The sequence below is a fragment of the Oncorhynchus clarkii genome, chromosome 7 (assembly GCF_045791955.1).
Source record: "Oncorhynchus clarkii lewisi isolate Uvic-CL-2024 chromosome 7, UVic_Ocla_1.0, whole genome shotgun sequence".
Lineage (NCBI taxonomy): Eukaryota > Metazoa > Chordata > Actinopteri > Salmoniformes > Salmonidae > Oncorhynchus > Oncorhynchus clarkii.
The window spans coordinates 42,566,135-42,593,047 of NC_092153.1; the positions used below are offsets into that span (position 1 = coordinate 42,566,135).

Sequence of the window (26,913 nt, forward strand, 5' to 3'; positions counted from 1 at the left end):
GCCATGAATCTAGACACGTATCGACACATCTTGAAGGGAAAGATGCCATCCGTCATCCACCATCCACAACGCAGATGTCTTCAGCAACCTTTGACCTTCGTTCCTTTCCCATCCCCCTTAGCCCCCAAATGTTTCTGTAACCTAAAGAACTATCATCTGACATCCAAACAGATAGTGACAGGTATTATATGAAACAATGACGCTTTGATATCAATGTTAATGTTATCAATGATCCTTTATATGTATTTAACCTAATTATGTATATTTTACGAAAATTAGAGGAGAGCTTCTCTGTTCACCAAACCAAATGACGCCAAATCGAGTTACCGCAAGCGGCAACCATTCGATTGTGACAGTAGAAGTCCAAAGCTTCTATTTTTCACCTGTCATTGTCTAATATTTCACATTTTTGGCCTTGACTCTGCAGTACATTCTACTGTATGAACATGATGCAGTCTTAGTTTACCCCAGAACAAAGGTCATTGCCATTTTGTTCCTCTGCTGATTAAATCTCACACTCTTTTGCGATCAATGCGTTACATTTAATATTCCTGTCTTTAATTTCATATCCGCAACCCAATCTCCTTGTTTATATTCATAACGATTACGCTAACAGCAGTCAACCTTTACTGACTGCCGACCATACAATTACAATTATTTCCTTTAACAAATACATTTTACAACCTCATTATTTGTATCTTAATGTTTCCCTGTGTCCTGTGTTTACTTGAGCTAGCTTCATTCTAAACTATGGCTTTCACACTGCAACCTGCCCCCAAAAACATATGAATGAGACACAAAACTTCACAAAGAGAGCTCTTGCTTGCATCAAAAGTTATTTACCTGCTAGGCACCCCATGAGTGACTGCAGCAACAGCAGTTTCCATAGCAACGTCATCTTCAGTTTTGTGGGGTCAAAAGTAGACTCACATCCAATCACAAATGTACGGAGGAATCCTTTCGGTACCTTTCTGGGTCTTCACTCTGTAGAAAAAGAAACCGACGTAATGAATACCATGATAAGACAGAAAGACAATCTTTTATCAGCACTTGAGAAAAGTGCTGATAAAGGACTGTAAAGAACTCTAACATTTAAAAAAATATATAAATCATTTAAAATTATTATTTTCAATGACGGCCTAGGAACAGTGGGTTAACTGCCTCGTTCAGGGGCATGAATTGAACATTAAGAGAATTGAAGGAATATGACGGCTTTTCTCACTTCTGATAACATGTCAACGACTAGGGAAATGCTTTTCAAAATGTTGCCCTTTACAGCAGCATGTAGCCTACTGTACACATTCAGTCATGTGCAGCGCTTTCATACCCCTTGACCTACTCCACATTTTCGGGGGTTACAGCCTGAATTCAAAATGGATTAAACATATGTTTTTCTCACCCATCTACACACAAAACAACATAATAATGACAAAGTGAAAACGTGCTTTCAGTAATGTTTGCAAATTCATTGATAATGAACTACAGAAATATCTCATTTACATAAGTATTGACACCCCTGAGTCAATACTTTGTAGAAGCACCTTTGGCAGCGATTACAGCTGTCAGTCATTCTGGGTAAGTCTAAGAGCTTTCCACACCTGGATTGTGCAACATTTACTCATTATTCTTTTCAAAATTCTTCAAGCTCTGTCAAATTGGTTTTTGATCATTGCTAGACAACCATTTTCAAGTATTGACATAGATGTTCAAGTAGATTTAAGTCAAAACTGTAACTTGTTCACTCGAGGAACATTCACTGTCTTCTTGGTAAGCTACTCCAATGTACTAGATTTGGCCTTTTGTTTTCGGTTATTGTCCTGCTGTATTAATCTCCTAGTGTCTGGTGGAAAGCAGATTGAACCAGGTTTTCCAGATTTTGCCTGTGCCTAGCTCCATTCCCTTTCTTTTTTATCCTTAAAAACTCCCCAGTCCTTAATAACCATTACAAGCATACCCATAACATGATGCTGCCACCACTATGCTTGAAAATACATAATGTGTTGTATTGGATTTGCCCCAAACATAACACTTTGGGACAAAAAGTTAATTGCATGGTCACATTTTCTGCAGTATTACTTTAGTGGCTTGTTGCAAACGGGATGCATGTTTTAGAATATGTTAATTATGTACAGCCTTCCTTCTTTCAATCTGTCAATTAGGTTAGTATGGTGGAGTAACTATGATGTTGTTGGTCCATCTTCAGTTTTCTCCTATCACAGCCATTAAACTCTGTAACTGTTTAAAAATCACCATTGATCTCATTGTGAAATCCCTGACCGGTTTCCTTCCTCTCCGACAACTGAGCAGCTTTAAGTCAAAACTGTAACTCATCCAGCCCTATGACAACTCAACAGCTTCTACCCCCAAGCCATTAGACTGCTGAATAATTAATAAAAATCGCCACTGGACAATTTACATTGACCCCCCCCCCCTTTACACTGCTGCTACTCGCTGTTTGTTTGTTACCTATGCATATTCACATATTCACCCACACCTACATGTACAGATTACCTCAACTAGCCTGTACCCCTGCACACTATCTCGGTACCGGTGCCCCCTGTATATAGCCTCGTTATTCTTATTGTGTTACTTTTATTATTACTTTTTATTTTAGCCTACTTGGTAAATATTTTCTCTTCTTGAACTGCACTGTTGGTTAAGGGCTTGTAAGTAAACATTTCACGGTAAAGTCTACACTTGTTGTATTCGGAGCATGTGGCAAATTAAGTTTGATTTGAGTTAGGAAGGATGTCTGTATATTTGTAGCGACAGGGTGTATCGTTACACCATCCAAAGTGTAATTAATAACTTCACCACGCTCAAGGGTAGGGTAGCCTAGTGGTTAGAGCGTTGGACTAGTAACCGGAAGGTTGCAAGTTCAAACCCCCGAGCTGACAAGGTACAAATCCGTTGTCCTGCCCCTGAACAAGGCAGTTAACCCACTGTTCCTAGGCTGTCATTGTAAATAAGAATTTGTTCTTAACTGACTTGCCTAGTTAAATAAAGGTTAAAAAATTATAATAATACAAAATAAAAAAAAGGGGATATTCAACGTCTGCTTTTTTCTACTGTACAAATAGGTGCCCTTCATTGCGAGTCATTGGAAAACCTCTTTGTTCTTTGTGGTTGAATCTGTGTTTGAAATTCAGTGCTCGACTGAGGGACCTTGTGCTAAACACTATTATTGCACACAGTGAGTCCATGCAACTTCTTATGTGACTTGTTAACTAAATTGTTACTCCTGAACTTATTTAGGCTTGCCATAACAAAGGGGTTGAATACATATTGACTCTAGATATTTTTGCTTTTTGTTTTTTATTAATTGTAAAAAATATATATATATAAAAAATTAACATATTTCCACTTTTATATTATGGGGTATTGTGTGAAGGCCAGTGACAACAAAATCTCAATTTAAGTCTGTAACACAACACAATATGAAAAAAGTTAAGGGGTATGAATACTTTCTGAAGGCACTGTATATTTAGATCTAGTAAATGATGGATGTATAAGAAATTAAGCCTTGAAAGAGAAATGTGCAAAGAGATTGCCTTAAAGTATACATCAATGAATTAATGAAATAAATTAGTTATACAAATGACTCAATATTCTCTTTCACCAAATCCCTATAACATGTAACTCTGAATGCACAGCTTTGGTTTTATAGAGAGTTGCTGATGGGCTGGTTCAGAAGTACTATAATAAAAAATAAAAAAACATACATTACTCCCTTTTTCTGCCTACCAAATTCAAGCTGGAGCCTAATCTATTAACTAAAAAGTTAGAGAGGGAAAAAAAAAAATAGCACTGATTTTCATTTTTGGCACAGCGACTATTACATGCCTTTCCATATCCGCGACAAATACGGCTCCAGAGAATCCTGTTTTTAAGCCTATTTTAGAAGCTCCCTCTTAAACATACAGTGGCGTACCTAGACAGAATAATACCCATTCACTGTTATGTTCATAAATGTTGTAAGCCATAGCAAGAGATAGGGTGTGAAAAACTCCAGCGATCCCACTACAGTGTCAACGTCAGATGTGTTTTATTACCCAGCAGAAATACCAGGGGTATCGGCATGAAATCAGTACCCAAACCTCAAAAGCCTGCATTGTGTCAGTGGGATAGTAAATTCTCTGTGTGCTCCAGTAGGCCTTCGATGTAGAGAGCAGAAGGGAAGATGGGGGGAGGGATCTGCAGGGGGAGACAAATAAAATCAATGCCATCCAGAGACGCAGTGTCCCATGGCAGTACTTTTAAAACATTAGCTTAATGTACCCTGTTGCCCTATAGACAATATACAGTAATGCTCTCTATTTTGGTAGAAAAGTAGTTAATGGTGAACTTTTAGACATTACACGGTAATGTTGATGCAGGGCTTTTGTTATAGTCAGTCTTTGAATATGTATTACATATAGTCATTCTTCTGCTGTTGAAAGACAAATATGATCCAATTACTGATTTATTCAGTGGCTGACACAATCAATTGCTGCATTGTTGAAATTTGAATTACAAATTTCCCTTTCATCTCGCCTGCTCAACACCAACCCCCAAAAACAACACATTTTTTGAGAGGACTAAATAATATATATACACGACAGGAGGTTGGTTGCACATTAATTCGGGAGAAAGGGCTCATTCTAATGACTGGAATGGAATGATAACAAATACATCAAACACATGGTTTCCATGCCATTCCATCTGCTCCATTACGGACATTATTATGAGCCGTTCTCCCCTCAGTATCCTCTGGCGATATACACAGAGTATACTAAACATCAAATTCCCCTTCCTAATATTGAGTTTTGAGTTGTACCCCCCCCCCACCCCCCCACCCCGTTTTGCCCTCAGAACAGCCTCAATTCACCGGGGCATGGACTCTACAAGGTGTCGAAAGCGTTCCACGGGGATGCTGGCCCATGTTGACTCCAATGCTTCCCACAGTTGTGTCAAGTTGCCTGGATGACCTTTGGGTGGTGGACCATTCTTGATACGCACGAGAAACTGTTGAGCGTGAAAACCTCAGCACCTTTACAGATCTTGACACAAACCGGTGCGCCTAGCACCTACCCTGTTCAAAGGCACTTAAATATTTTGTCTTACCCATTAACCTTCTGAATGGCACACATACACAATCCATGTCTCAATTGTCTCAAGGCTTAAAAACCCTTCTTTAATCTGTCTCCTCCCGTTTATCTACACTGATAGAAGTGGATTTAACAATTGACAACAGTAAGGGATCATTCACCTGGATTCACCTGCTCCGTCTATGTCATGGAAAGAGCAGGTGTTCATAATGTTTTGTACACACAGTACTGTACCAGTGAAAAGTTCGGACACACCTACTCATTCAAGGGTTTTTCTTTATTTGTATTACTTTCTACATTGTAGAATAATAGTGAAGACATCAAAACTATGAAATAACACATATGAAATCATGTAGTAACCAAGTCCATATTATGTCAAGAACATCTCAAAAAAGCAAAGAGAAACAACAATCCATCATTACTTTAAGCCATTCAGAAAATGTCAAGAACTTTGAAAGTTTCTTCAAGTGCAGTCGCAAAAACCATCAAGCGCTATGATGAAACTGGCTCTCATGAGGACCGCCACATGAAAGGAAGCCCCAGAGTTAACTCTGCTGCAGAGAATAAGTTCATTAGAGTTACCAGCCTCAGAAATTGCAGCCCAAATAAATGCTTCACAGTTCAAGTAACAGACACATCTCATCATCAACTGTTCAGAGGAGACTCCGTGAATCAGGCCTTCATGGTCAAATTGCTGCAAAGAAACCACTACTAAAGGACACCAATAATAAGAAGAGACTTGCTTGGGCCTGGAAACATGAACGATGGACATTAGACCGGTGGAAATCTGTACTTTGGACTGATGAGTCCAAATGTGCGATTATTGGTTCCAACCGCCATGTCTTTGTGATATGCGGAGTAGGTGAACAGATTATCTCTGCATGTGTAGTTCTCAACATGAAGCATGAAGGAGGAGTTGTGATGGTGTGGGGGTGCTTTGCTGGTGACACTGTCAGTGATTTGTTTAGAATTCAAGGCACACCTAAACAACAGGACAATGACAAGGGCTATCAAGTGCTCAGCATATGTGGGAAGCTGTTGAGATTATGCCAATAGTGTGCAAAGCTGTCATCAAGGCAAAGGGTGGCTACTTTGAAGAATCTCAAATATAAAATATATTTTGATTCATTTAACACATCACACTTTGGTTAGTACATGATTCCATATGTGTATTTCATAGTTTTGAAAAACCCTTGAATGAGTATGTAACGAGTGCGCTGAGAGTCGGGAAGCAAGTTTAGGGAGTGAGTGTTTTAATAAATAAACGAAACACAAATAACGCACCGACATGGAAACAGAGTCAATAACACCTGAGAAAAGAACCAAGGGGAGTGACAGATATAGGGAAGATAATCAAGGAGGTGATGGAGTCCAGGTGAGTGTAATGAGGCGCGAGACGATGATGACAGGTGTGCAGGATAATCAGCAGCCTGATGACCTAGAGGCCGGAGAGGGAGTATACGTGACAGTACCCCCTCCCCGACATGCGGCTCCAGCCGCAGGACGCTGTCAAAGGGGACGAACTCGGGGATCAGGAGCAGACCGGTCACCCCTGCTGATGCGCGGGAACCTGTTACGCTAGCTGAGGCACGGGAACCTGTCGAGTCAGCTGGGGCGCGGGAACTTGACAGACTGGCTGAGGCAGGGGAGTCTTGCGATCCAGCTGAGGCATGAGAACCTGACGAGCCGGTGGAGGCATGAAAGCTCGACAAGCCGGCTGAGGCAGGGGAGCCTGGCGATCCAGCGGAGGCATGAAAGCCCGACGAGCCGACTGAGGCAGGGGAGCCTGGCGATCCGGCTGAGACATGAGAGCCCGACAAGCCAGCTAAGGCAGGGAAGCCTGGCGATCTGGTTGAGGCATGAGAGCCTGTAGCGGTTCCCGGACCCAAAGTCATTTACTCTGACACAAAAAATGTAAAAAACACTCCCTGATGCTTCCCTTAGGTGAGGTGTTATTCTGTAACAAGTGCGCTGAGAGTCGGGAAGCAAGTTCAGGGAGAGAGAGTTTTAATAAATAAACAAACAATGCACTGTCATGAAAACAGAGTCAATAACACCTGAGGAAATAACAAAGGGAAGTGACAGATTTAGGGAAGATAATCAAGGAGGTGATGGAGTCCAGGTGAGTGTCATGAGGCGCTGGTGTGCGATACGATGGTGACAGGTGTGCGGAATAATCAGCAGCCGGATGACCTAGAGGCCGGAGAGGGAATATACGTGATAGAGTAGCTATGTCCAAACCAGTGGTGTAAAGTACTTAAGTAAAAATACTTGAAAGTACAACTTAAGTCGTTTATTTGGGCATCTGTACTTTACTTTACTGTTTATATTTTTGACATTTTTTACTTTTACTTCACTACATTCCAAAATAAAATTATGTACTTTCTACTGCATACATTTTCCCTGACACCCATTTTGAATGCTTAGCAGGACAGGAAAAGTGTCTAATTCACACACTTATCAAGAGAACATTCCTGGCCATCCCTACTGCCTCTGATCTGGCGGACTCACTAAACACATACCTCGTTTGTAGATGATGTCTGAATGTTGGTGCCTGCCCCGGGCTATCCATAACTTAAAATAATAAGAAAATGGTGCCGTTTGGTTTGCTTAATATAAGGAATTTGAAATGATTCATACTTTTACTTTTGATAATTAAGTATATTTTAGCAATTACATTTCCTTTTGATACTTAAGTGTATTTAAAACCAAATACTTCTCAAGTAGGAAATTACAGGGTGACTTTCACTTTTACTTGAGTCATTTTCTATTAAAGTATCTTTACTTTTACTCAAGTATGACAATTGGGTACTTTTTCCACCACTAGTCCAAACTTTCGACTGGCACTGTATATATACTGTATATATTCTGTATGCATCTCGAAACTAGTGATTATTCAAAGTAAATATGAAAACAACGAGCTTAAAACAGGGGTCTAAAATGTTTGCACAGACTTGTAAGGAATAACAGCTAACTAACTGCTTTATGTGCTGATGTTTGAGGTTTTGTTAATTCCTCTGAGGGTTATCTTAGAATATTTACACTTTACTGGAGCGGTTCCTCTTACGGACCTTGTCAATGCATATTTACACAAAACCATACCTTTCCTTGAAATACAACACAAACAATCTGAATGAACCCGCATTGCGGTTTTCCTTGAATTGATTAAATTGGGGGAATTTGTTTAATTTACTGTTTTGACAAACACATTCAAAAGTGCCAAATGGGAGAGGTATTTGGTTTTGAGTAGCAGGGAGAGGAAGTAAATATGTAAATGAAACACAGTGGGGGTAGGCAGTAAGATTTACGCAGCTTGTCATAGAGTCTGAGAGAAGAATACAGAATAAGTCTGAGGCAAATGTCAGAAGCTGCCTCTGGAAACACTGTGTACACTGGATAGAAAGGTATTACAGCAATGTGACAAGTTAAGTAATTTGCAATGTACCATTTGCAAAGCTTCCATAAAAAACAAGCTGCAATAACCATATGTCCCTCGGGTAAATACATGTTTATTCATAGAGTAGAAGTATATAATAACCCACACCATCCCATTATGGCACAACCAGGCTCTTGTTAGCATTCCACCATCGAAACAGTGGCAGAAGCAGCACTGAAAGTCTCCTTCAGCTCTTGCTCACTGAACTGTAACACTACATTTCAAAGACATGCTTGAGTAATGCAATAATCATATGTTTCAAAACACGAGGGGCAGGAAATCAATATGGGACCAGAATATTGTATTTTCTTCACTTTCTGAAAAATAAGGACTGAGAATGAAGCCTGGATTTGTCTGAGTGGGTCACATTTAATATCTTATCTTCATTTATTTCAATCAGTGTCTTCTAATGAATCCCTCTCCTTCGAGATGGAAGCTGTGTTTCCTGCTTCCTTGACAAGATGCATTTCCTTTAGCTGGAAGAGCTGCAAGATCAACGATTCATCTGGACCACCTCAATGACATGCATAACCTTGTATGCCTTGTCTATGTATAGATATTTCTGTAAATATCATTTGTTTACATAATAACACATCTGTAAAAAAAAATATATTAAAAAATGAATTGCTATAATTGCATTTGCTCGGTTCATGCAAGACAGTTTCGGTTTCCATTCGTCCTCATTAAAATGTACTGAAGACTGACTGTATGTTGTACCACCGTAAATTACAAAGGAATGACACACAAAGCATGTTTCAAAGTACTTACATTTTCGGCATTATGGCAGAAGTGTTTAATTTACGCAAAAAGGATCAAAAGATAATGGCAACATTTAAATATGCTGAAAAAAAACGATATTAAAGCAACAGGTAAAATGTTGGTCCCTGAAAGATCCTAGAAATGTGTTTACACCCCTGTTACTGAGCATTTCTCCTTTCCCAAGAATCCATCCACCTGACAGCTGTGGCATATCAAGAAGCTGATTAAACAGCATGTTCATTACACAGGTGCACCCTGTGCTGGGCACAACAAAAGACCACTCTAAAATGTGCAGTTGTCACACAACACAATGCCACAGATGTCTCAAGTTTTGAGGGTGCGTGCAGTTGGCATGCCTCCAACGTCATTTTAGAGAATTTGGCAGTACTTCAAACTGGCCTCACAACCGCATACCACGTGTATGGCGTTGTGTGGGCGAGCGGTTTGCTGATGTCAACGTTGTGAACAAAGTGCCCCATGGTGGCGGTGGGGTTATGGTATGGGCAGGCAAAAACTACGGACAATTGCATTTTATTGATGGCAATTGGAATACACAGATATACCGTGGGGCGAGCCTGAGTCCCATTGTCGTGCCATTCATCCTACACCATCACTTCATTTTTCCAGCACGATAATACACAGCCCCATGTCGCAAAAATCTGTACACAGTTCCTGAAAGCTGAAAATGTCCCAGTTCTTCCATGGCCTGCATACTCACCAGACATGTCACCCATTGAGCATGTTTGGGATGCTCTGAATTGACGTGTACGACAGTGTTCCTGTTTCCGCCAATATCCAGCAATTTCGCACAGCCATTGAAGAGGAGTGGAACAAGATTCCAGATGCCACAATCAACAGCCTGATGAACTCTACGAAAAGGAGATGTGTCGCGCTGCATGAGGCAAATGGTGGTCACACCAGATACTGACTGGTTTTCTGATCCACGCCCCTACCTTTTTATAGGTATCTGTGACCAACAGATGCCTGATACGTATGTATTCCCAGGCATGTGAAATCCATAGATTAGGGCCTAATTTATTTATTTCAATTGACTGATTTCCTCATGTGAACTGTAACTCAGTAAAATCTTTGAAATTGTTGCATGTTGCATTGATATTTTTCTTCAGTATAGCTTTGTAGCCTGAAGGCTGTTCTGTGAGAAGCTTTGCGATGTCCAATGTCTTTCATTTTTAGTGTGACTTGGTAAAATGGAGACATGTCATGATATTGTACCAAATCGTGCGTGGTGAGCAATGGAGGTCAGATTACTAACCATTGATTAGCTTTCCTGAATGATGTATACCTACAGTATACTTACCAGGATACATACATCATAGCATATGCCTGTAATAACACATACTTATGAGACAAAGGTAGGCTCAACATTTACACATTTACAATACACTATGCCTCAATAGAGTTAAGAGAATGACAGAATGAGTTATTACCTAAGCTATGGTATAATTATCAGATATTGTATTTTACGGAGCATTCGTAATGCTTCAGTAATGACTACAGGTGTCCTAATGAATCAGAAACCATGTGAACTTCAACTGTGATAAAGGTTTTGACAGACATGGTCTACCGGACATTTATTTACTTTGAAATGTCTCTCTCTCATCGTCCTGCCACAGAGACTATTGGTGTAATAGAAAGGTCCAAGGAGCACCCACAGCCAGTTCACTCCATGACAGTATTACAACAGTCACTTCCAGGGTAAAGCACATCCATGAATGGGAACAGAAAAGTTGTAAAAACTGTTGTAAGGAAGTAAATACAATATAAGAAAGGAGGGTGATTCCAGCGTAATGGCACGCAAAATCACAACTTTTTAATGTCTCACAGAATGGACAAACAAAATAGAAATGACGCTTTTGATGTGTGTGTCTATAGTACCGCTTGGGGGGAGTGTACAGGTAATTTACGAAAGTTACCAGAATCTTTAGTCATTTTGGTAATTAACAGGTAATCAATGGCGATAAATGTAGTAACTTATACTTGAATAACTTTTTTAAAAATGTATTCATATATAGTATTTATTTTTTATATATGTGTCCATATTGTCCATGCGTTTCTAGTGGATAGACCATATGGTTCAAGAGAAAATAACATAATTCATGAAAAAAACTCTCTGCAACTCTTCCAACTATTGACTTTTTTCACGATTGCCACCAGTTTGGTGCCAAAACAACAACAAAGACATTGGCATAAAATAAATAAAAGTCTGGAAAAAAATATATAAAGAATATTTCATGCTGAAACCCTCACACAGATGGTTGGTGGTTTATATTTAGGATAATGTTTTTCAGCTTTGTCATATATGTTGTTATTTTAAAATCAATGTATTTTAGTTTTGATATGTTTATCATGTGATAAGGCCACACAGAGGGCCCGAGATAATTACAGACACCTGTGATAATCTGAGTAGCCAAAAGCGCCACTAGACATCGTGACAAATTACATAAAATCCTTTAAAGTTACCAAACTTCTGGTAGTTTACTGTTAAACTTAGAATGTTTTCAGTAATATACCCTCACTTTGCGACCTTATGTATACACAAAAAAGCTGACTAAATATTGGCATGATGGAGAAACCAAGCTAATAATGGATGTTACATGAAATGGACAAGCTTTTTGGGGAGAATGTCTGTGAGTTACCATGGATAGCCATTTTGAAGAAAAGACTTGGCTGAACACAACAACGATAACAATATGAAAAAGTCATTTCAATTCTTACTTTAGACAGCGAAAAATGACCGCTATGGATGATACACCCTCCGTTATGGATGTTACAGAGTCTGAAATAGACATTCTAATCTTAAAGATGCCTTGGACCAAAATCTATCGTAACACATTTGTTGTCAATTGGAATGTTTTAAAAATGTCTGCAGAAGGTATAGTACCACAGGATTGCATAATTATAGCCTGAATAGTACACACGACCAGTTGTCACACCCAATAGGAATTTATTTTCTCTCTTTATATGTTATGTGCTGAAAGTATTCCCACCTCTTGACTTTATCCGCATTTTGTTGTATTTTTATCCTGCATTTGGCCTACACACAATACCCCATAATATCAAAGTGAAATTATGAAAGTGATCTATACGGTTCAGGGACATAAACGTGATTTTAAAAGCATGGGAACCGGTTAATAACGTTATTTTCCATTCCGAGCATTTCTGACCCACAAAACAATGCAACAAAGCTCCTATAAAAAGCACTCACTCTGTCTAAAAAACATTTTCCAGTGTCTGCCTGACAACTGAAAATCTTTGCCCGTGTGTGTGCATGTAGGCTATCTGCCCCTCCCCCTCCGAAGCTACTGGAGCCTACTGACGTTACAAGCGTGATTCAGAAATTAGGAAGAGAGATCTTTTATTTGAGAAGACTATGGATTACCTTTTTTTGACTGCAAGTTAAGGATACAATAGTTATCACGTTTCACATTGAGTTAACAAAAAAAAGGTAAAACGTGTTTTTATTTAAATTATTGTGCCGCTCTGCACACACAAGCTTGTTAGCTTGCTAGCTAGCTAGCTCTGGTCCAACGTTAAGCCAACTCTCGGAAGTTCAAAGACATTCAAAGTTCCTTGATAGAATTCCAATTAGCTCATTCATCCCCCCTCCTCTCCCCTGTAACTTTTCCCCAGGTCGTTGCTGTAAATGAGAATGTGTTCTCAGTCAAGTTACCTGGTAAAATAAGGGTTAAATAAAAAAAAATAAGTACAGATAGAAGCCGCTCCTCTTTAGGTATAATTCTGTGGGCTTAATTCAGATAATGCATATCATCACAAGATTCCCAGCACTACAAGCGGTAGGTAGCTTAGTGGTTAGAGTTTTAGGCCAGTAACCAAAAGGTTGCTGGATCAAATCCCCAAGTTAAATAAAGGTAAAATAAAAAAAGGCTCCTCCTTCACCCTCTCTTGTTCTCTCTCCACCCTTAAAATTCCAGTTCTGTCTTGCGCCCTACACACTCCATTACATTGGACAGACAAGTTCATAGCGAGCTGCTCTGTCTGCAGTGATTGGTGAAGTAATTTATTGTCGAGCTCAATGTAAAAACACGTCGTTTTCAGAGGTTTAAAAAGGAACAGAAAGGAACAATATAAACCATTACTTATTGGGAGATTCGTAGCAGTTCGGAACTTTATTTTGCTGGTCGAAACAGTGGAACTGAAATGTAAAAAAATAATGATTGTGTTTCAAATATTACAATATTTGTAAAAAGCAGTTGCTTTCTCAGATCTGTATTCAAATAGTTAACAAAGTAGTTACTTCTGAGATCTGTATTCAAATAGTTAACAAAGTAGTTACTTCTGAGATCTGTATTCAAATAGTTTTGAAAAGTTGTCCCTTTGTTTTTTTTTACCCCTTTTTCGTAATATCAAATTGGTCGTTACGAGGCTTGTCCCATCGCTGCAACTCCCATACGGACTCGGGAGAGAGCCATTCGTCCTCTGAAACACGACCCTGCCAAGCCACACTGCTCGCTGAACCCGGAAGCCAGCCGAACCAATGCGTTGGAGGAAACGCTGTGCAACTGGCGTCACGAGTCAGCGTGCATGCGCTCGGGCCCACCACAAGTAGTCGCTAGAACACGATGGGACAAACCCTCTCCTAACCCAGACAATTGTGCACTGCGTATTTGACCCTGGGATCGAACTGTAGTCTGTAGTGATGCCTCTACTACTGTGATGCAGTGCCTTAGACTGCTGCACCCCTCGGGAGGCCTCAAAGTAGTCACTTTCTTCTTCTTTTTTTCCACAAAGCATAGTTAAAACTATAGCTAAGCCCATAGTTATAGTTATTCCAGGCCTACTTGTAAAAATGTAAAGAAACTACTACATGGCTCACAATGTATGGCTATCAACCTCCGAAAATACATATACCTACATTCTCCTTCTCATGGTTATTTGTATTGGGATGTAATCAAGCTAAGGTAAGCTATGACGACGGTGAAACACTTCATGTCTGTGAGAATCTCATAATACTCTGTCTGGAACCAGTGTGTCGCCTTGGTTTTGACTTGTTGTATAACCACCATAATGAACATCAGAACAAAGGAGCAGACAGTTTAGAGCTAAAACACAGCACACAAATCCCATTCTTCGCCTTATAAGCTAGTGTTTCATGCAGCAAGCGTTTCATGAGTGTCAAATAGAATAATCCTAAAGCGGTTCAGCCTCTGCCAGCTCGGAGCACAATAAACAGAGACACTACGGTAAAACTGCTCAACTATCAAGATGTCCAAGAGTGCTGTTGATGATACAATTGCTGTACTGTTTAAAGAGATAAGACATGATTCAAGAAGCCTGTATTAATCACTTCTCAAATCAACCAAACCAATTCCCATTCGTATGCATGTAATTTAGTAGCCAACTCCCCTGAACTATCGCCATGCTATGCCAGACATATGGCATGGCAGCCATAGTCCGAGAGATTGGCTCAAGCACTAACATCTCTGAAACTAGGCTACAACATCAGTGCCTCATATCACTAACAGAATGGTACCATCATCATCTGTTCCCTGATAAAAAGGACCAGCTGAAACACAGTGGGTGGTGACTAGATGTTGGCAGTGGACAGTTAAGGCTCGTAGACCATCCAGGGTGATATTACAGGCTTCATTACTTACATCATCATGTCTCTCAATCCCCTACTCACGGTGGTGTCGCGCACCAGCTGGATTACAATAGAATGTGTTTCCTCATTATAAAACCCAATAAAGGCTGAACAACTGGAGTCGTGCGCAGTAATTCAACTCCATATAATGGGGTCAAAGAAGGCAGCATTACCCTTTCTGTGAAGTCGAGAATACAGCATCAACATCATCACCCCAAACCATACTTGACATGGATGCTTGAATTTCCTTGTAGGAAATACACACGAAAAGAAAGAGTATTTCACACAATGACAATTGTGCCAGCGCTCCCTTATAAAATAGATATTCATCTCAACATGATTCACATGGATAAATAACGAATATAAGGAAAAAGAATAGTTGCATTCAGAGGAAATGTAATCACATCCAAGGCTCACTGGTACAGTACATCATAGCTCGCCTGCCATACAGGACAGTATATGGACATTTCCATTGATAAAATGACTGTATGAAACAGACTATTTGGATTCTTCAAGATGGTTTAAAGCGATCGTTAGGGATTTTGGCTATTTGAATCTACTTCCCCAGAGTCAGATGAACCTGTGGATACCATTTTTATGTATCCGTGTCCAGTATGAAGGAAGTTAGAGGTAGTTTCACAGGCCAAATGCTAACTAGCTTAAAATGGTATCCACAAGTTCACATGACTCTGGCTTCATTGCCAATATCTCTAACTATCCCTTTAAATTGCTGACCTTTTTAACATGTCAAGCAGAGAAGAGACTTTTCATAATCTGCTGTGATTGATGTGTATTTGACAGCAGATACTTCATGGCGTGCTGCTTTGTACACTTGTAAGGCAGACTAGATAACTCTGCTCGCTGCATACACAGTACTCTATAGTGGATTATATACACATGAACTAAGCCATTCTGGTGGCCTACTTCCCTTGAATATAGCTGTCAAATTTTCCTGCTTTTCTAGCATGGATAGTGTGTCCACCAGTGTGCTCCTGGATAGCATTTTAACACTGAATAAACATTTTCATATAATTCTTAGCCTGTTCTGCCCTTTCAGCTGATGTTCTGTCCGTCACACAGGTAAGTCCCCATGTTTAAAATGCACCAGAAAGAGGAAGGACTCCCTTATTGCTTAGAGGTCATTATTTTGATATTTGCATGTAGCTTTCATAAGCTTTAACAATCCCTTGAAAACATTAGCAAAAACATTTACACTTATAAGAACAACAGGGGACATTTTACTATCTGTATCAATGAGAGCAGTACACGAAGAGTGCTTGTGCTGTGCAGTGTCAAACCTTCCAAGAAATGTATGTAATGTATTGTTCTGAATATTCATAAATAAAACAAAGACAGCCATCAGCAGACTGTATGCTTCACAATTGCTACATAAATAACACAGGCTTTGGATACAACATACTATTCATAGGATGAATACTAGCAGTATTCATATTCATATGAATTAATACCGTTGCTTTCTTCATAATGAATTGTCTAAAGTCTACAGAATGCCGACTGTTGTGAATCAGGATATTCAAATGGCCTTGTATTTGTTTCTGGTCGAACTTGTTCTATAAGATTGTATTCTATCAAAACAAATTCAATCCACCAGAAACCATAAAACGGTGCCAGAACATTGTGACATTCTGTTGAGTCATCTAGTGATCCCAATTCATCCAACATTTCTTTCATCTCAACTATGTGAAAAGAAAATAACAATGCCTTCTGGGGCATGTTGTTTTTATTAAGCATATTAGTATTCCAATAAATGGTGGGGGAAAGAAGGCTCACAAATCACAGGCCCACCCTATGGGGGAGGGGGGGGGGTACCATTTTCCTCTCAAAAATAATTGCAAAATCAGAGAATTTTCCCCAGTGGTACAACAATAACAAAGTGTTAAAAGATCAAAATAATTCCCTCATTTTCAATTTAAGTGTATTCTGAAGAAAAAACACAAACCTGCCCCCTTGCTGTGATAGCTTGGAAATTAGTTGTTAGAAGCCCCCACAGAAAGAATAGTTAATAATTCAATAGTTCCAATGCTCAGATATTTACACAAGCTGGTGTTACTCTTATTAGGCCTTCAATCGAATCTGTTCCCAAGGAGGGACCGTATCACATCATGTTTGAGTAAGGAAGTGATGCAGGAACAACACAGTTTGTATCATACCCCAAGGATTGTTGTGCCTCTAAGCCAAAAGCCCACATCTAGCTCTAACATATTTTTTCAACATACCGTAGCTAAAGCACAGGATTGAGGCAATATGAGTGGAATACAGCTAGGGTGGTAACTGAATGACCAAGCAAGAAATACTGCAGGAGATGGAGCTGCCTGGATGTAGAAGATGTTATAATGTACCGACTGTACAAGAGCAAAACCAATTCACTATCTCACTTTATCTCCTTACAAATGTACACATATTGGATGTTTAACTAACCTTAATAACTATGTCATTACATTACATACTCACTGTATTTCCAACTTCAAAGTCTGCTAATACCTAAATTTACACAATACTTTTATGGAAAGGTCTGGACAGAATTCTCCTTTTTCCATCCCCTAAAGGCAAGAGGTAAAAGGTGGCAGACATGATTTACCATCCTGTAAGAATAGGAGATTTGTTGTATTGAAATCCAATCTACGGTCTGTGAGACCACAACACCTCTAGCTGTAGACTGATCTCTTAGAGCTGACCAAATGCCTCTCAGCAAATAAAAAGCCTTTTAACACAAATTGCCGTTTTTGGCTTTTTCACCTTTTATGAAGAAAAAAAACAGGACAGTGCAGGCAGATGCATTAGGAGGTAGGCTGATTTTAATTGTTGGGTCATTGGGCCATTGAAGTGTTGCTAGCTGGAATATAGTACTTGAGTAAAACGATGAGCTATTGTAGGGCGGGCCAGCCCCCGAAGTGACTGTTATCAGCTGTATGCAAAAGGTTTTATTGCCTTCTCGGAAATTCAGCCTTCTCTGTGTTGCTCAGGCCATCCCCCCCCCCATTCTGTCACACCTCCGTGAAGCAGAGGTTATGTTTCCTTTACATCCTGTAGGTCTGATATCTGATTGGAGGTTATTACTTTACAGTAATACTACCTGCAAAACAACTCAGATATCAAATCTAACATGGTAAAAATGGTTATAAAAGGGTCTTAGCTTCTCTTTCTGGTGAGACCTGTGCTAGTGAGATACCTACACTCTCTCTCTCCTCCTCGTGGACTCTTGGGGCCATGCCCTTTCAGGCGATGACTTCTCTCCCTCTCTCCCTCTGATCATGCCTAGAATAATGCCTTGTAAATGCTTGTTAATGCTTGGTAACATAAGCTGATGCCTTGTGTGTGAATCATTCATTTTACCATGTCAATTAAATATTTGCTTTTGATATAGATAATTCTTATTCCTTTCTTGACCTTTCTATTACTGTGACTTAACTATGGTATCTTGCATATTTCTAAATCATTTTTCTGGAGTCAGAAAACCATTTCATGGGCTAATTGCTTAGTCTTATAATGGGTCGTATGTGAGGTATATATAATACAAATATGATAAATATTACCCCACTGGTTCATTGTGGTAAATATGTATTTATTTATTATTATTCTTACGTATTCAAGAATACTGACAGTTCAACATAGTTCAATGTTAGAGCTGAAGTACAAGTCCTGTCCTGGTCTAAACTTTTCAACAGATTAACCTTTTACTGCAGTGGGCTAAATCCGGGTCACACAGAGTGTTTACTGGTACGTTTTATACAAATCTACTTTCAAACAAAAGTATACCCTACGATGGAACTGCGATGATGAATTTTGGCCCAATCCTCCTGACAGAGCTGGTGTAACTGAGTCAGGTTTGTAGGCCTCCTTGCTCGCACACGCTTTTTCAGTTCTGCCCACAAATGTTCTATAGGCTTGAGGTCAGGATTTTGTGATGGCCACTTCAGTACCTTGACTTTGTTGTCCTTAAGCCATTTTGACACAACTTTGGAAGTATGCTTGGGGTCATTGTCCATTTGGAAGACCCATTTGCGACAAAGCTTGAACTTCCTGACTGATGTCTTGAGATGTTGCTTCAATATATCCACATAATTGTCCTGCCTCATGATGCCATTTATTTTGTGAAGTGCAACAGTCCCTGAAGTGCAACAGTCCCTCCTGCAGCAAAGCACCCCCACAATATGACGCTGGCACCCTCGTGCTTCACGGTTGGGATGGTGTTATTCGGCTTGCAAGCCTCCCACATTTTCCTCCAAACATAACAATGGTCCTTATGGCCAAACAGTTCTATTTTTGTTTCATCAGACCAGAGGACATTTCTCCAAAAAGTGCGATCTTTGTCCTCATGTGCAGTTGCAAACTGTAGTCTGGCTTTTTTTGTGGCGGTTTTGGAGCAGTGGCTTCTTCCTTGCCGAGCGGTCTTTTAGGTTATGTCGATATGGGACTCGTTTTACTGTGGATATAGATACTTTTGTATCTTCCAGCATCTTCACAAGGTCCTTTGCTGTTGTTCTGGAATTGATTTGCTCTTTTCGCACCAAAGTACGTTCATCTCTAGGAGACAGAAAGCGTCTCCTTCATGAGCGGTATGACGGCTAAATTGTCCCAATGGTGTTTATACTTGCCTACTATTGTTTGTACAGATGAATATGGTGCCTTCAGACATTTGGAAATTGTTCCCAAGGATGAACCAGACTTGTGGAGATTTTTTTCTGAGGTCTTGGCTGATTTAATTTGATTTTCCCATGATGTCAAGCAAAGAGGCACTGAATTTGAAGGTAAGCCTTGAAATACATCCACAGGTACATCTCCAATTGACTCAAATTATGTCAATTAGCCTATCAGAAGCTTCTAAACCCATGACATCATTTTCTGGAATTTTCCAAGCTGTTTAAAGGCACAGTCAACTTAGTGTATGTAAACTTCTAACCCACTGGAATTGTGATACAGTGAGTTATAATAGAAATAATATGTCTGTAAACAATTGTTGGAAATGTTACTTGTGTCATGCACAAAGTAGATGTCCTAACCGACTTGCCAAAACTATAGTTAAATAACAAGACATTTGTGGAGTGGTTGAAAAATGAGTTTTAAGGACTCCAACCTAAATGTATGTAAACTTCCGACTTGTACTGTATACAGTACATCACAGAAGACTGAAATATAACAAAACCGTTGACATAGAAACACCGGATTTCCAGCAGTTAAAAAAAAAAAAAAAATGTTGATGAATTATGTAATTACATAAAAATATGAATAACATTCCATCCATGAGGCCACTAGGTCATTTGACTGCAGGAAAGGTCTACTTCATAACTTGTTTTAGATGCATGCTATCTGTCTGCTTGAATTGTCTGCTGGAACAAGATGCTCAATGCTCAATGTATTTTTTTCGCAACTCTGATAGATTTACCACCACGTTACTTGACTTTCGAAATGCTTTCATATAAAAGTGCTGCTCCACAAAAACACCACTGCTGTGTTTTGTGCTGCTGTCAGCTAGTTCATGTTTTTTTTTAGAACACATGGAATAAAACATGATGCTGTACAAACAACCAATTTGTGTAGAAGAAGGTCAAAGGGTAAGAGCTGACAGGGATGGACAGTCAGGGAAGTCCTCTTTCTCTGGAAAAAGAAACCCTCTGTTGAAACCCTTTGGTCCCTCAGTCCCACACAGTTCGGTCTAAAAACAATATAAATTAACCATTGGACCTGGCGCTATTGTCTGTGTCAAATGTCTCCCTCAGTTAAAACCCTTCTCAAACAAAACATAGAGTATATATTGTTGTGCCGGGGTGATTGATATGGGTATTCAAATGTAGAAATGTTCTAAAGTATTCATATATGGTACATGTCTCTCCGCTATTCCCATTTGCATACATATGGCAAGATTGCTGCCTACACCACTGACAACTCAGCTTGGCAAAAACAATGCCTGCTTCAAAACAATGACTGACACTACACCCAATGATCCCAATGAACAAACAATTTGGCTCCTCGGCGGGCAGAGAACTAGAGAACACCCAGATATGACACAGGAGGTGTGTAAACCGCTGTCTGTGCACTGGCAAAGTAGTATCAGGGGCCTGCAGCCTTCCTTCTCATCCATAATGATGTTATGAAGAATCACACAGCACTGTTTACTTTTTAAAAAACCAGCAGAGAGCAGCAGAAAAATGGGGCTAAAGAACTGACACAGAGCATTTGTCTTTATTTGCTGCTCTTTGCCCTGTTGTTCTTTAAAGCGCCAGTGTGGCAACAACCTCAGAGGCAAGACCCTTGGACTGCACAGTTATTTGTCATAAAAGTCATTCCCTCACAGTCATGACGCTCCATAGAAAATACTTAGACTTCATAGTCAACAACTAGGGGCCTGCCTAATAGTCCCGTGGAATCACAGCGCTTTTCAACTCAGATTGTACTCACACAGTAGGGACTGTGCAGAGATGAGTGGCTTTCTGGACTATGGCATTGGCTGAGCACTCATGAAAATAAGTGCTGGAGGCATTTCTGGCTCTGTAAATGCAGTCAATATCATAATCAAAGTAGCGGTGTACAAGTAGTACCTAAGGGGTAAAAAATAAGAGCAAGAAAATGTATACACAGGCAACCATAGATCAAAAACCCAAAGCACTGGCTAAAGAGTAAATCAGAGTCCACAGACACAGAGACATGATAGTCCAGGGTCCCATTTTGACATAGCTACAAGGCTTTGAGACCACCGTCCATGGGGAAATTGATTGAGCCAATGCGGAGAATTCCAAAAGTAAAAAAGTATGAGAGACAAACATTCTAGAACACTGCTGTGCGTCCGCGTACATGTTTTGGACTTTAATAGACGCTAAAGGCCTATCTATGCAATTGAATGTATGCAAAATGATAACATTTCCTGTCACTACTGGGAAGGGCAATATAGGGGAAGGACTTGAAATTGAGAAACGTTTCTTTCACGGTGTGATGATTACGCCCATAAAGAACCAGATTATAATTCCAGCATGTTATCAAGCATGAATTTAGGAAAAAAGTCAAAAGATCTATTTTATCTAAACATTTTGACTGATACAGTGTCTCTCATCCGTATTGATACAGCTAAGTGAGTGGGGAGGAGATTTCTGACAAGGCTGCACGGTTACTGGTTAAGAAGGACAGACATATTTGGCTGAACTTCACTGCTGCCCGACTGAATACTGCTCCAATAAGAGATAAAAATGTGTTGAAAATGTGAAGAAAATGCTGAAGTGTTCCTTGCATGTGAAACAAGCACAATGCCTCTCTTTTGAACTGAGAGCGTTTGACAGGCACTCCTCTCCAATGCTGAAATAAAGTTACAGTACCTTAATGGACACTCACTTTAGTCGCTTGCTGGGGACACTTATTTTTTCCAGAAGCATTGCAAAATGTACATGTTTCCCAAAGGTTACTATGGAAAACAAAGATTTCATTTTCTTTCAAAAGTGTTTCCTGTCCTGGAGGGAGGGAAGAATTGTATACATTAAATAAAAATATCCCCTATGACACATTTTCTCAATACCAGCAGGAACCATCCAATGAAATTTTTATGAAATGTCTCTAAATGTTACTATCCCATAATCTATTTAATGTCACTTCTGCACTACATCACTTCTGACAGGCTGTTGGCCTGCTGCACGCTAACCATTACAGGCCTGTTTTTCTACTTCCTGCAAAGCTGCATCTGCCAGGGCACTCTCCAGTCCACCAAGAAACTACAACAATTAACACGCAATGTTTAAACCAACCAACCATGTGTCCATGGCAGACCATATAGTTATGCCAGGTAGCCAAGTCATTCCAAACTTGGTTTGTCTCTGCAGGGTGCCTGCCGTGTCCATTGAGCTGCACGGTGCATGTCAGCCTCGGGATTACTTTCATCAAGAACGCAGGAACTAGGAGCGGGGAAGGAAGTGGTGAGGATTTCCAACACAGGACTGCCTGGACAATTTGTTCTTGCTATCATGGAATTCATGTTTGAGGAAACCCACTAACGGTTTGATGAAATGTACTTTCCATGTCATTTCAACAAAAACACATTTGATGCGATGATGTTGAATCAACATGGAAAACTGATTGGACTTGCAACAAGTCATCAATGTCGGGGAATTTCTGACTTTATTCACCCAACTTTTCAACCAAATCCAATGACATGGTGACATGTTTTATTGATTTCACGTAGAATTTAGGTTAGTTGTCGACTCAACCAAAACGAGACGCTGAAATTAAGTCCGTGCCCAGTGGGAATGCTCTCGATAATGTCCATGTGAAGTGCAAAGGGACAGAGGATCCATTAATAGCTACCAGACAAACCAAATTTACAGCACAGCCGTATCTATATCACTCATCTAAAGGACGCTTTTCATCTCCCACAGCAAAGCAGATATCACACCTTATCATACATTCCACATTCAGAGCACACCTAACCAGTAACACAAGTGAACTCACAGAGGACTCTAGGCAGCCGTGGAGAAGGCAGATACAAATATACACTGTAAATAACACATTTGGTCAACCAGTAATTATTTAATATAAGAGCGGACTAAAAAAACAGACAGATGCTCAAATATCTATTATGCATATTAAAAGAGCAGGTTTAGTTGTGCATCTGGCTACAGCGAGTGTGAGTGGACACATCTGTTAGCCACCCATTTAAATCAGATAAGGGCACTGGGCAACAGCAGCAGAGTACCATGAGGCTGATGGACAGATGCTTGGATTAGTCCTGTGTTGATCGCTAGGAAATTATTTTTCAATGGTGGCCAAAGAAAACTTAGGAAGGATGTAAATTTAGGATATTGATCTTGACTTTATTGATATGTTTTGAAGTTTCCTGACTGAACCTATGCCTATTTGCTAAAAGTGTACTTGTATAGCCTGTACAAAATTGAGATAATGTAGAAGAGAAGCCATTGTGGAATATTTCTGTTTGCTTAATCTAGTTGGCTAGACATAGGATACTATGACCGCAATTGCTGGTCAACTACATAATCAGCAAATCCAGGGGGGATTATGATAGGGAGTCAGCGCAAGGGATTAGGCTACCAAACATCTGCACACACTGATCGGCATGGTGGCACACAGCTACTGACTCATAGAATACATACTTCCAGCATAACAGCTCCCAAACTAAATCCAACACTCCTGGCAAATCAGTGGCCTCATTTATCAAACACGCATAAATGTCTCACTAAATCCTGGCGTACTTGGAGATTCTAGGATTTGCGTGCGCAATAAATTAGTATGATTTATCAAACTGTCACATGCAACATATCATACTATATTTCTGTGCTTGTGAACGAGTGCTACAACACTGCCTGGTAAATGCCCTCCATTCACCTTTAATGGTAACAAAAATGCTCACCATTCACCTTTAATGGTAACAAAAATACCCTCATTTGCTGTATGATTTGGAGACGTTGGAACTGGATCAAGACAGCTTCTAAAAGAAAGGGCAACAGCAAATTTGATCACGTTTCTGTAGAGGTGTGGTCAGAATGTTTTAATATTTTGCAGTGACATTTTTAAACAAAAAATGCATGTGGCCTATAGCCAGTGCCAAACACTGGGGGTGCATTCTGCAAGATTGATTGTCTATTGAACTATTTTAAAGTAAATACTGTCTACAGCCCAAGCTTTTACGCAAAAGACAAATTGTTGTTCAATCATTTTGTTTATCAATACATGATTATGTTTCCTGCCTTGGGATAGGCTCTGAGATTAAATAGGCTGTGATCACGTGCTCCTATCACATAGCAAAACTGTAGCCTACCCATACTGTAAAATATTTTTTAATAGGCTACTGGTCTATTTACTTTCGAGCATGGTGGGCTATTGAATGAGCGATGGATAAATGGTACCCTAATATTCGTTGTGTAGCGGGAATAACCCAGTCATGACAGAAAAGGAGAGATATCCTGCAATATGATTATGATTTAGGCCAATATAGTAAAATAAAATAAATATATTAGGCGTCATGCTGCTATGCGATCTCCTTACCAATGGCAAATGTAAATGTATCTGTTTTATCATTCTGCCTATGTTTTAATATGTTATTAGCCTACCATTATTATAATTGCCTTGCCTCAAACACCTTCATTTTCCCCAACATATTGCTTGCAATACAGTTGCTCAACCAATAGAAGTTGTGGTAAGCATGGTCTGAGATTTGCGTGGACATACGCACACTTTCCCGTCAAGTTCAAAATGGATAAATACCAACCTTTGTGGGAAAACTGGTGCGCACGCACCTTTGATAAATGAGGCCCCAGATCATTACAACTCCAAGTGGGTTACGCGCGCGCAAAATGAATGGGGGACCCTGTTTATTGATGTAAATATAGGATAACACTAGTAGGATATGGGTTATGAGTTTTCACGGGAAAGTTACAGAGGTGCCTTTTCACCTGCAGTGTGCCTATACGGGCTTGGGCTACTACAGTTTCCAACACTGATTGAACAATTCCATGTGAATGAAATGCAATTACAAACAAGGCTAAAGCAAATAAATTAACTATTTTGACAATAAAGAGTATATTCGATTGGGACACAGATAACAAGCTATAATAGTCTAGCATTATAACGATAATAGTAATAATAGCCTAATAATAATAATAACAAAATTCTTACCGTATGCGTAATTATCCCTGCAATTAGCATTTCATTTAAATAATCCGTGTTTCGATACTCCTAACAAAATTCTGTACACATACATTCACTGTTGAATCGTGGCGACGCTGTCGGCGGCTGAGTATGCACTATGAATATTCCTCCCTCACTCGAGAGTGCAAGGCATTGTAGGCTATCCCCGACCGAATACATTAAAATAGTAGCCTACTCTATGAATGTCGCTTTCGTTGTTTGCAATGTAGGTAAAGAGTGCACAGTTTAACAGGAGCTCCCCGCGACTATTATCTAAATATACTTACTGTGATGCATCATTTTCCTTCCTCTAACCCGAGCAGAGCAGGCACACGAGCTGTCCTCGGTGAGGCACTCACTGCACCGAGCATCCAAGCGGAACAGACCCTTCTGGGTAGTCTAAGCGGTCGAGATATAATAGAGCAATTCTTTCAGCTGGGCTCTAATACAAAATAACTACGCGATCTGTAAAACACTCCAATTCAGCAATACGCGGAAAGTATTGTAAACTAGTACGATTCCCATTGATTAGGAAAGCAGTGCCATGCCATTAGCGCATAAATCATTCTACCTTATCCTACAGTGGCGTGAGCTGGCACAAGAGGGGCTGGGGGCACCTCCCACATACTTAGGACTTGTCTGAGGAAATCTGGTACAATAAATTTAAAGTTCACTGAAGTTATTATTACAGTAGTGTAACTATATTGTCAAGACTGTGATATTAGGCTACCCTATTAGATGAAAGAAAGAACAATTCAAATGTTATGAAGGTATTCTTGTTTCCAAACTACCAACAAAATGATGAGTATTGTTAATTTAAAACTTTTTGGGTGGGTTTTTTAAAACATTTTCTATACAATAGTTTCAGTAATAGTGTTTTTTGGGTTTTTGTTCCCTCAATAGTGTCTGAAACCAGCAATCAGGCAGGTAATAACCTGAGGTTTATCCTTCCAGATCAAGGTTTAGTGTCCTCATGCTAAATGTATCAGCCCATAACCCTGGAAAAGGCTACACCCAGAATGCATTAGCTGATCAAATATTTATATCTTCTTAATGAGATCACATCTCACCATCCGGACATTGCATTTTCCATTCAATACCATGAAATCCCCCTCAATTAAGCAGAATTGGCGGATTGAATCGAGATTTACCATTGACAACAATGAGCTGGTTTAAATGGGATACAGAGATGTACCCGGGGAGCAGGAGGTCCATGAGGTCAGTTGAAGAACTTTAAGCCTTTAAATCTGCATCTTAATCAATGAACTGATTCTATCGACACCTGTGACTCCCAGTTACCAGTCCATAGACACAAGTCTGTATTGCCAGGAGTGTGAAGTCAGTGGTTTGATAATATTATATTCTCT

General features: G+C 39.8%; 1 protein-coding gene across 2 annotated transcripts in view; it reads right to left on the reverse strand.

The window, feature by feature from the left end:
* LOC139413340 (contactin-4-like) overlaps positions 1-26,144 on the reverse strand; it is a 164,236-nt gene extending 138,092 nt beyond the window's left edge. Inside the window, exons 1-2 of one of the 2 annotated variants that reach the window (XM_071160574.1) lie at positions 25,834-26,143; positions 844-984 (exon numbers count right to left, since the gene is read on the reverse strand). In XM_071160574.1, the coding sequence (XP_071016675.1) occupies positions 844-898 (55 nt within the window). In that variant the 5' untranslated portion in view covers positions 899-984; positions 25,834-26,143. Of the gene's footprint in view, positions 1-843; positions 985-25,833 lie in introns of both variants that reach the window. The other variant, XM_071160575.1, reaches the window with a different exon arrangement.
* Between the last annotated feature and the right edge of the window lie 769 nt (positions 26,145-26,913).